At 35.3% G+C, this 12,276-nt stretch overlaps 1 protein-coding gene across 2 annotated transcripts in view; it reads left to right on the top strand.

Moving 5' to 3' along the window:
* Positions 1 to 12,276, top strand: part of LOC121320400 (roundabout homolog 1-like) — a 389,786-nt gene that overhangs the window by 54,040 nt on the left and 323,470 nt on the right. For both annotated transcript variants that reach the window (XM_041258686.1, XM_041258685.1), the window contains exon 2: positions 4,379 to 4,520. In XM_041258686.1, coding sequence (XP_041114620.1) covers positions 4,427 to 4,520 — 94 coding nt within the window. In that variant the 5' untranslated portion in view covers positions 4,379 to 4,426. The remainder of the gene's footprint in view (positions 1 to 4,378; positions 4,521 to 12,276) is intronic.

Below are 12,276 nucleotides of genomic sequence, written 5' to 3'. Positions count from 1 at the left end.
TCAGAAAGCAAGACAAACATTTTAGAAGTTTCTTTTTTTTATTAAAACACCTATACTGCTGATATTTTCAACAAGGGGTCAGATGGAAACCTGCTTGAATATGTAAAGACTACATTGAAAACCACAAGAGGGTTTGTACTTTCAGCCTAACAGAGTAAACAAAAGTTGCATTTACATTTTAGTGACTTATAAAAACATAAAAAATAACGTTGTTTGTTTAGATATATTCTCTTTCTTTTCAAAATAACATGTTGTATTTTTGTGTTTCAAAATACATGGATCATTATTGATTATGTATAGTACCTGTCATTCCCCTGCAGCTCTTTCCCTGGCCCAGCTGCATACTGTTGAAATCGTCTGGCTGCTTTAGGCATTTATCATATTTTTGGGGGGTTTTTTTTGCTGAAAGGGGAAGAGGCAGTTATCTGACACAATTATCTTTGAAAATTGAATCTCTTTTTGCTGCCTGCTGAGGACATTGTGAGGCAGCTTGTCTTTGAGAAAAAAAAAAAAAAAACAACACTTTACCTTTCTATTAATCATATGCAAAGCATTAGTGGAAAATAATATTTAATTTTTTATCCTTTTGAAGAATCTATTGTATATTTTGACTGAAATGAATAGTATGAATGTGTATTGAATGCTATACAGAACAAAATTAGATTAACCTATTAAAGTTCTGTTGTAAATTAAATTTCCTTGTAACTAACACAATTAAAGTTTAGGTTTCACCAAATTTAACAATCCCAAAAATGTGATGCCTACTTGACCTGTAAACAAAGACATGACAAATCCAACATCACAAAAGACTAAGGATATGCATAAAAGATGGTGGTAATTTCTGGCCATTAAAAAATTACTGGGCAATATTTAACACAAAATTTATAAAACTACTGGTTTGTTATTTTACCGGCCAGTGATTTGCCATCACGGATTGTTACCGAGAGATTGCAGGGTTCGGCATTAACCATGGAGCTGTGGCCCGGGCCAGTAGAGAGCACAGTTTTGAAACATCACAGGCCTGACTGGGCCAGTAATATTTAACTATAATATAATATTTTTTTTTATATATATACTACGAACTAATCCTTTGTTGTACAGTCAGGATTTGAGACTACATACCGGAGTGCCGTGTTGGTACTTGTTCCCGCGACATATCGTTTACAAATCGGGTTTTCTACAACTAAGCATACAATAAGCCAAAAGGTATGCTCTGAAATCAGTAAATCATAAAGAATGTAATTATGAAAAAAAATTTGAAGACGAACATTTAGAGTGGAGGCTTCATTATGACAGAGAAAAAAAAGTAACGCTTTGTCTTGTTTAGGATCAGTTTCCCAGACTTGCATATAAAACAGCATTTGTATTTGTTCTGAATTCAACATTTCATTTACATCATATCCAGTCTCACAGTAAGATGTCCCGATGGATACCCACCGAGTTGTCTAACTTTTTGATTTGGGATCCGATGTGCTCATGTGAAAAATGCCATTCACAATCTTTCCAGGACTCGCTGGTATCACTCAGCAAGATTGGCGCCGACTTGGAGAGGTTACACAAGCGGCAACGCTCTGAGAAGGATTGTTATTATTTTGTATTATGAATATTGTTTAATAATAGTGTTTATCATTAGGGATGGGGATTTCGAATAGTTTCCTATTTGAATACACAGGGTGCAACATTTTTGTGTGTTTGATTACCCAAACTCTGGTCCCTTACGTTACCAAGAGTAAAATCCAAATGCGTGTGCACAAGCAGACAGCATAACAGTGTAAGACGTTAAAGTCTAGCCGGATTCACAAAGTGAACAAACAATGTCTAAGAAGAGATTTCTTCACTCTGTACCCTATTTCTTTAGGTACAGTTTTTTTCTTTTGTTTACTGAATGAAAATACAGAACTCAATGAGCAGCAACGTCACAGAGTGTATCTCTTCCAATTAAAGCAACAGTAGCATAATATTGCGCAAACCACCAAATAATAATTTTTGCTGTAGTGTATTCAGAATAATATAATACCTATCATATAGCAACCTAAATATTCTACATCTGTTTAATTCCAACAAATAATATTTATAGAATAATCTTAGTGTACATATTGTAACCTGGCCAAAACAATAGAAAATACATTCCAACATTATAATAGTTTAACATTACTAATTACAACTAGCCATCAAGTACTGACATCAGTTGAATCTAAGTCAAGTTACTTTGTTTATTCAATAACCTGTAAATAATTAAAAACAAGGATCCCTGGTTGTGCTTTTAATGGTCTGTGCAAATGTTGCCGTTACTCCATCCATTCACAGAAAGTCAACAGTAGATGTTTTACATTTAACTACAGTCCTGATTTAAAAAATGACTACTTTCCATTTCCAAGTATCTTGCCTTTTCTTATAGTATTGTATATGCATTGGTGGTTCTTTTGTTTGTATGCACTTATGGAAATCTGTAGCGGGGATCCGTGGTTATTGATCTCATGTTCTACTAAGCTTTGCTTCCTTTACCTCAGCAGGAGGGTTCTCCACGAGTCAGAGGGAACCCCCCGGCCAAATTCAACCTTTTAGTATCTCTTGATCTATCAGTACCCTTGCAACCTGAATTCTTGTTAAACCTCACTGTAGGAGCTCTTCTATCATAGCATGAGGCTCTCTTCTCGTTACAGGTTCTCTGGGAGTGCGTCTCCGTCCCAGCTTTGTATGTCTATAGTTCACCTCATCAAGGGCAGCACTTTGAGCAAGAGTTCCCCCTTTTCTTCCTTCCTTTCAGGTTCTTGAGCTTCTATTTATGTACGGGGCCACCAAGAGACAAGGACCCCTCTTTCATATGTTGGATCCCCCAAGAGACGGGGATCCCTTGTGTGTGTCTGGTCCCCCAAGAGATGAGGACACTTTTTCTATGTATTCAGTCTTTCCTAACTAAGGGTGGCGTGTGCCCAGCCTTGGAAGTTGCCTCACCACAACACGTTCTCACCTAACTGTGGTGGTCACTTCACCACAATGTGGACCTCGTCCTGTCGAGGACTTGGTCCTAACTGTGGGCAGCTCTCCGAGAAGTCAGACGACGTCACTACAGGAGTCTGCTTCTGCCCCGCGAAGTTAATGACAAAATTGGTCTTTAAAGGCATGTTATGCTAACATTGCGATGAGTAATTTTTTTAATGGTAAATGGTGTTTATGCATCACTCGATGAAATACTGCCGTGTTAAACACTATTACTGTTGCGATAAACAGTAAGTTTTATGCATATGGGCCCCAGTGTTCCATCTCGATGGTCACTATGATCAATGTTAACAAAACTGGTTCTGAAGTCAGAACTTTCCACAGTTTTGAGCAAAACATCATAGTTTTGTATTTTCTGCAATTTGATGATTACAGGCTTTTTTCAGCTGTCTTGAAAGTAATATAGATGTATTAAATAAACCTGAAAATATACTTTTCAGAAGTAAAAATACAGTTTTGATAGCTGGCTGGTCTGACTGCATTTAAAAAAAAAATACTTTGTGGCTATAATATAATAGTTTTTTTTTGTAATTTTGTGTCAATGTTTAATGTATAATACAACTTTTTTTTTTTTTTTAGGTGAGATAATTTGCAGTTTTTTTTTTTGGAATTATGGGTTTCTTAAAGGGATATCATCTAAATGTACCTAATATAAATTTAGTAGTCACCAATTAATTTTTACCTTATTTTTCTCCCAATCTGAAACTCTGCCCACCGCTACCAGCCCTGCGCTGACTCGAGAGCGTCCTCCAAAGCGTGTCCTGTCAGCCAACCTCTTCTTTTCACTCTGCAGGACTGCCATGCAGTCAGCTCAGAGCTACAGCGTTGGAGGGCAATGCAGCTCCATATAATGTTGCACTGTCATAGATGTTGCTTTCGAGGTTTGCTGCAATATGCATACCAGGGATGTTCAGTACTGCTGTCTCTTGATGTGTCTCTTGCAAACACTTAATATTTGCTTTCATGGTAGACAGAATATCAGCCTTTCTCAGCAGAGGCCCTCCACATTGAAGCTGTTAATTGAGTGCCGTCAGTTTGCATATTATAGCAACATCTAGGTCTATGTCTTGTATTTTGGTCTTGGTATTGTCAGAGTTGGTCTCTCCCACGGCTAAATGCAATTGGAGATTAACAGGGTTCACAGCGTGAAGGTATCTGTGGTTTCATGCCACAGAAGGGTTCCCTTTAGAAATATTAAATCCAGGAAAATTACCGTAAAGGTGCAGTTTTGAGAATCTCACAAAACTGTCTGAATGGTACAGTTATTTAAAGCATCTTCCTGGAAAAATACAGTATTTGGTGCTGTAGCTCTTTTGTTTTTGCAATTAAATGCTACCTGAATAATCTCCACGTAGTAACACTATTTCATTTATTGCAGATAATTGCAAGTGTGACAGAATCTGGGTGATGCAAGGAAGGTAAAACCATGCAAATCAAATGGACGGGACTTGCTTCAATTGTCGTTACAGCTGTCTTCAGGCTAACAATTTCCCAGCATCTTGTGGGACAACTTCTTCCAGGTAGGAATTGTGATTCACCAGTTCTTATATCCATACCTGTTTGTATGTTAGTCAGAAAGCCTAGGATTGTCTGTCTGTCTTGTCTTTCTCTCTCTCTCTCTGATGCATCTTGGATTCAAAATGAGATGCTGTAAATTCAGTAATAAATAAGTGTAATACACCTTGCTCCTTTCCATTGAGAAAGTCTGTGGGTTAGAAGGAGGGGAGCAATACATTAATCTACACCCAAAATATGTATAAAAAGGGAACTGCTTGAAAATTACTGATCACTAGTACAAATACATTGCTTTAATGTACTATAATTTATGACTTTGTTGTTGTTCAAGTAAAGACTTTACTACATTACAAAAAAATACTTAAATATGTTTATAAATTAGTAAGTAAAACAACTTTTTATTTAAAATGAATACCATTTTTTTTCATTCTGGATGTCATTTTACTGTTTTTAGGTAACATATTAACTATTTAAAATACATGTATTTTTATTTATTTATTTATTTATGTATTTATTTTGTAGTTTAGAAGAAAGATATTGTATAACAGAACAAGAATTGTCAACCAAACTGCTGGTGATGGAAGATTTTCTTTTAGATTTATGAACTTACTTATCAGTATTCAAAAGCTAAATCAATATAGTTTCAAAGTGTACTGTATGTTTGATGAATAGAAAATATAACATTTAAAAGGTGCAGACTTTCATTCCAGAATCTCTCAGAAGCAATTTACCTGTCACTAGAATACTAGCATCCAAACTTATTTTCTGCCTCATTCTGCTAGTGCTGTTTCAATCTCGACAGAATGTTATAGAATACTTTAAAAAGGTAGCCAGAGTAGTATTGCTCATTCCTTCAATTTCAATTGAGAAGCAAATCACAGGTGGCATCTTGATTTTCCTTCAACTTTATAATTTTCATCTCCTGCACTAGACCCGAGCTGGCAGATTACCTCCATCAACAAGATGTTGTTTGGTCAGACTTGGCAGGGGTTCAGAGTCTGATTTATTCCTATTTTTTGCATTTTTTGCTAAAAGAAGAAAAATATCCTTTTATTTTCCAATAGTCTATTCAATGTATTTTGCTCGTTGGTACTGAGCATTAGAAAATGAATGTGTGGTCTCTGTCTAATTCTGTCAGTTTCTTTTGATGCCGCCAATCATGGTATTTGGTCAGTGTAGCATTGCTAACTACTATATTAATATCAGCAGGCTTACACAACAAATTAAGGTTTTTCGCTAGCTGTCCCAAGACTCATGGGTATCAGTTACAGCCCCACATATATATTATGGTAGTTGCGTTCAGCTTGAATACCAAACATTCACACAATAGAAAAGAAAAGAAGCCTGCTGCCATGGGGTAGTGAAAAGTGACATATCTGAGTCATCATGCAAAATAAATATCCAATATAGCTGGTCAATTAAAATCCCTCAATGCAAATACTTTCATAATTTCTGTTATTAAAGTAGTTATTATGAGCAAGGCAAAGATGCAAATCACAATAGTTAATTTATAGAAATAGTTATTTTACACAGCCTGTTCATAGAAAGAACTGGTTACAAAAGGGTTCGTTGGCCAGCTGAGACAAAGAAATTGTGTTTTTTATTGTGCCCTCAAACCTGCATGAAGTTTTGTTGAAGTGAAATATTTAGCATTGTGAAATGCAGATGTAGTACTGATTGCACATATTTTACACAACTATAAAACACAACTTGAATTCAATTTTGTAAGTTTCTTTTTGAAACAATATATAACCCCTTTTTATTATGGGTGCTACACATAAAATCAAATGACCTTTAAAACACAGCTTATCAGTTCAACCTTTTATTGTTTGCGTCAACTTATAAACCCAAAAAGAAACTCAGGAACATGTTTCATGTCTGATTTTAAATCAGTTACATAATACGTAAAAGAAACATACCAACCGATTATTGATTCCTTCCAAGTTGCTTCAGTGTACTTTTTAGGAGCTCATCATTTCATTTTGTCTACACATTTTTAGCCAGTGGACAGGAATATATTAGATGCCCCATCTTTATAAATAGATCCATATTTTGGATTGGCATTTTGATGCTAAGATTTTTATCATTCTTCTCCTTTCTTGCCTCAAGAAGGCTACCAGATTCCTTGTCTTCAAAATAACAATGGTTTTAAGATACCATCAGTACAAATGTCAGGCATCATGCTGTGAAGAGGACAGATATTTAAAAAAAAAAACAGTGTGCCCTGCCTTCTGGTGACTGTCAATGGTGGTCCTAATGAACAAAAAGACATCCAGATGTACACCCTTTATCTATTTTTTTTATTAGCCTCAGTCATTCAATATAGATTCTGGCTAACTGTATGTATATATTAACAACCTCTCGGTTCCAAGCAAAAAGTTGTCATTAACCAAGTTGCCAATAAACGAAAAGCCCCCGTTTTCAAGTGTATTTATATGGAACAACGATATATACTGTAGCTGTACAAATATGGCACTGAAATATGTGTTCTAAATGTTAGTGTTAAAAAATTAACAGGAGAAACAAGAAATACCCAAACATAGAAGTGTTTACTTTACACGTGTGTAAAACTAAAAATAAAAAGGAGTAGGCTTCAATAGTACTACACAGCAATGTACTACAATTGTCCTTACAATGAGTAAAGCAAACATAAAATATGTGTTGTACTTACAATCAATTCTAAAAAACTGGACAGGAAGTAATTTTGAGATATCTCAAACTGGACTGGAAGTTAATTTGAGATATCTTAAATTCAATTCGAGATATCTCAAACTGAATTAGAGATATCTCGAATTGAATCTGAGGTATCTTGAAATCGGGGTTAATTTGCGATATCTCATTTAAAGCACCAATTACAGATATATCAGATTGACTTCCTGTCCAGTCTGAGATATCGCAAATTGAATTTGAGATATCTCAAAATGACATCCTGTCCAGTTTGAGATATCTCAAATTGAATTTGAGATATCTCGAATTGACTTCATGTCTAGTTTGAGATATCTTGAAATGGGCCGGAAGTCCCTTCAAAACATAGAGCATTTCCACAGGAAGTCAATTTGAGCTACTGAGCGCACTTGCATGATTGATATGGCAAGCAAAATTATCATTTTGAGATATCTCGAAGTGAATTTGAGATATCTTGAAATTGATTTAGTTTTAGATATCTGCAATTCAATTTAAGACATCTTGAAATGCATTTCGAGATATCTCGAAATGAACATTTGACTTGCCATATAAATTAGGCAAGTGCGCTCTGTAGCACTGGCAACTAATAATAAAGTTGTCAATAAGCGGCGTGCAGTTACTAATATCAGGATTCCATTAACATGTCTATGGGACGGGATTGGTTCCTCGGAAGATTATGTTAATAACCGAAGGTTGTCTTTGTCAGGGTTGCTAATAATTGCCATCTACTGTATATACACTGTATACAGTCGGATAAGTTAGACTAGAGTACACTAGAGTAGTTTCTTTAAGAAAATCAACAGGATTTGGAAAGGAATAGTACATTTTATTTTTTTATTTTTCTTAACGGTGATGTGGCCTTTCAAATGAACCTCACTGCAGCTACATGTGTTATAGTCTTCATCTAAGTAAGTCATCAGAATGCTGTGGAGCACACTGAGGGACTCATATGGACTTGCCCATGTAATTTTAGTTCCCCTATTGCTTGGTTAATAAGAAATGGCAGTGTTCTAGATTAGGGTTGGTAGAGGTTACAGGGATCAAAGCTTCCTTGAGTTTCTACTGAAGGTAGTTCCTGTTTTTATTCATTAATACTTTTTGAAAAAAAAAATGTTGTCCTTTTTCTATCAAACATGCTGCACTTCATATGGAAAAGCTGTTTACAAGAATTCATTATGCATCTGTAGATTTTTGTAATGTTTTCTGTACAAATATCAAGATAATAACACAAAATAGGGTATTCGGATGCTAATCCAATCAACTTCTACTGGGAAAAAAATATTTCAGTGAACCTTAAGGAATTTGTGACAGTTTGTGAACTGTATTTTTTGTAAATTTTTGGGATATTTTATTTATTAATTGTTAATATAATTTTCTCTGGATTGCGCGAAGCACTACATTCAGTAACGTCAGCCAATCAGCTTCCAGTTCTAGTGGGTTCTAATGTATAGTAGATGCCCGCTGAAACATCTCAGAGCCAACTGTGAATCCAATATAAAATCACATCTATTGGACAGTAAATACTAAACAAAGACACAATTGGTCCAAATTAATTTTATTATTCACCAAAACCAGCCAATCAATACTTTGCATTGACGAAAGCAACCAATCCTGTATCTGCAACTGCCGAGAGCCAATCACAGACAGTTCAACTGGAGCTCTGACACATAATTTTTCAACAACAAAAAAGTGAGACATGGACAGTTCAGTACTATTGCTCCATTCAAATACAGATTCAGGAGAGAGAAGTTTTGGCTGAAGGTAGAAACATGGTGAGTTAAACATGGTGAGTTAGGAGGCATTTAGAGTGGTATTTAATGAGAGATTGAATTGGTAATGCAGACTCCATCGTACACTGCTCCGTAATTGCTCTGTTCATTTCACAGACAATGTCCTGATTATAAATAAAGGTTTAAAACCCTAAAAAGTTAATACAAAATAAAAATTGATTTACTAAATAAAAACACATTGTTTTGCTCTTCATCCTTGTTCTTTATTTAAAATTAAAATGTTCAGGACTATTTTCTTAGAACGTCTTTACTCAGCGGAAAGGTACCCGATGAATCAGTGCAAGTTTAATGGTAAAAATAATTTTCTGTGCCCTCTCAATGATGGCTCTGCCATGTGATAGTTGACCTTGACTCATTAGCGCCCTCGCCTTCGGCTCGGGGTGCGTAACTCCCATCGCGGTCAACTATCACATGGTAGAGCCATCATCGACAGGAACTATCGCTTAAGAATGACAACCAACAACAACTGGATAAGCCAGTAGAAGCTGCCTTAGAAGTTATTTTGGTAATTGTGCCATGTTTAGGTCAACATAAATGAGGCTTTCTGCCTGGCAACAACAAACAATAATGTTTTAAGTGAATATCATGTCTGTCATTTTAAGATTTGTTTAATATAACCTTATACAGGAATGTAAAGAAAATGATACCTTCCTGAAATCCAGTTGACATAGCTCAAATTGGCATGTATTTGCTTTAAGTCAGCCTCCTTTTTTGAAAGATAAACATTTGACAGGCCTTTCAATATAAACTCCGTGTACATCCTATTCTGTCTATCTTGTTGACATATCCAAAAATGATACTTAGGTCAAGCTGATATCCTGAAGGTTATTTCTGACATATATTCTAAAACCAAGCTTGTCCACCAATGCCATTGCATATCTTCTTATTCAACCAGCTGTACAGTGAATGGTGATCTTGCTGGTAATATCATGCTTTAGCATACCACAAATCACTTACAAATGGCACAGAAAGAATGGATTGCCAAACTAAGGGTGTTATGGTCTTTTTTTACTGTCTATTGCACTGCTCATTTCACATTACCTGTAATTGTATTTGTGTGGAATACCTGTCTCTTGCACAAAACCTTCATTTATCTCTCTTATGTACAGCATGGCAAAGGAAATGTATATCTGTTTTAAAATGACATGATTATCTATGAAGCAAAACCTCAACAGCATTTTAAGGTGTTAACACTTTTCTACTAAGAAATTGCATTATAATGCCCCTTTACTTCTAAAACTCAGCTAGCTAGAAAGGGATATAGTTCAAGAAAATTGCTATTATAAATCACACAATTTGTTTTGTATTGACCATCAATTTAAATAAATTAAATAATATCTTAGGAGCAGACAGGTTTCCATTTGGGGTTCCTAGATTAGGTCTTCAGAAACAGAGTTGCAGTGGTCAGCCTGGGGACAAAATACAATGCTATTCATTTCTTATACAATGTTACAAGGTTGCAGGCAACCTGACAATTACTGATAATGAGATGTGACCTACCTTGATAGAAAGCTTGTAATCAGTGCTGTACAATTTTGCAACTGTTACTTGTGCAGCACTGCTTTCCATAAACATTCAGTCTGGGGACACAGAGAACAATGCTGGCCATATATGTAAATGTCATATGGAAATAGAAACAACATTTTGTTCTTGTTCCCAGGCTGATAGTCAAGTACAAATGACATGTTTTTTTTTACCAGAGATGACTAGATGTGTACAATACATGGCACTACTGTTTGCATTAACAAGGGGTAATAATTCTGGAGCAATGCTACTCAACTAAGAGAATTCTAAACCTGTAGAATCATAAAACTTGTCTTAAATGGCAAAACACATTTGGAGCAGCCTAAACCCAGGTTCAAAACTCTTTTTTTTTGCTTTATAATTACATTAATATCCTCTGGAGTGGTCATTATCTGTGGATAATGTACTTTGTCTTTCGTTAACTGTCCTGCCATATGGCTCTTGATGCTTAACTGTCACCAGGGTGAATGCAGTGATGACCACTGCGTCGGGCACTGGAATGCTTGATTGGTGACGAGATTGAAAATGTTCATTTAAACTGGTAACGGGAATGGTATTGTTAACTTTTGGACAGCACAAATGGCTTTTTAAAAAAACTGGATAGCCCTCAAAGTGTCCTTAATATTTTCTGACACTGTTCTTGAACTTGACAGTTTCCTTTAATACTGTAGATGTGTGATGGAATTGTCATTTGGGTTGAGATATGCCGTATCTGCAATATGTCTCTGCCAAAGCATACAAGTTGACACCCAGATCATCTACCATGTTCAGAAAATAACTAATTATGTTGAGAAAGACTTAATTACAGTCCATAGTTACACTGTTTTTAGTCCTAGCAAGAACAGTACCCAAATGGGAAAAAAAAAAATCTCATTGTATGCATGTATAGTTTAATTAGGGATATTATTCCATTTTACTCCACAATGAAATGTTCTCATCATCACAGTGCATTTTACAGTCTGTTTCAGCTATATATCATTGATGTGATTCTTTTTTTCACCCAACTCCCACAGATACATTGTACTGCAAATCAATTGTTCTCGGGTATGATTTATTCAAAGGTCAGCATAATATTGATTTGCAATACTGATCATCACATGTTAACCCATTGCCTGGCTTATTTAATTGTTTGAAAAATCACTATGCTTTCAAAGGTTAATATAAGTAAGGTTTTATCTCCAAACATTACATTAGGTACTTAGGCACATGTTGTCTTTGCTAACAGTATCAGGTGGCTTACCAATTGTGTTTTTTACTGTGGTTATTTGTATTTATTTAATGAATTCTCCAGGAATAAGTCCTGGAGAATTTGTTTGTAGAAAAATGCAGGTTTTCATTTTAAACAACTTGGTTATTTTTTAATGCTAACATCAGTTTAGTATTTAGCAGTCAGGTTGGTTTGAGTTTATGCTCATCCTATATTTATAAACAAAAAATAGGTCCAAAGGCTGATACAGACCACAATCCCTAATAAAACCACACAACTGTTCATTAATTACTCTTGGGGTTTGGGTTATGGCTTCCTGCTCACCACTAACATAAATTTATATTATAAAAACAGTGAAGAGGAGATGTTTGATGGACCTTTCATTTAAATCCCTGACTTGTTGATTTTTGAATTTTGTTGCCATTATATTAATTTTAAAGTGAAATAATACCCTTCTTTTTTCTAATCTCTTAACACTTTAAATTTGGTTACACACAGTCGCTCATAGGCTACAAAAGGTACTACAAACCAAGGTAATTTTATTTCCTGTGGACA

Source organism: Polyodon spathula, chromosome 9, assembly GCF_017654505.1.
Source record: "Polyodon spathula isolate WHYD16114869_AA chromosome 9, ASM1765450v1, whole genome shotgun sequence".
Lineage (NCBI taxonomy): Eukaryota > Metazoa > Chordata > Actinopteri > Acipenseriformes > Polyodontidae > Polyodon > Polyodon spathula.
This window is presented reverse-complemented; position numbering and strand designations above follow the sequence as displayed.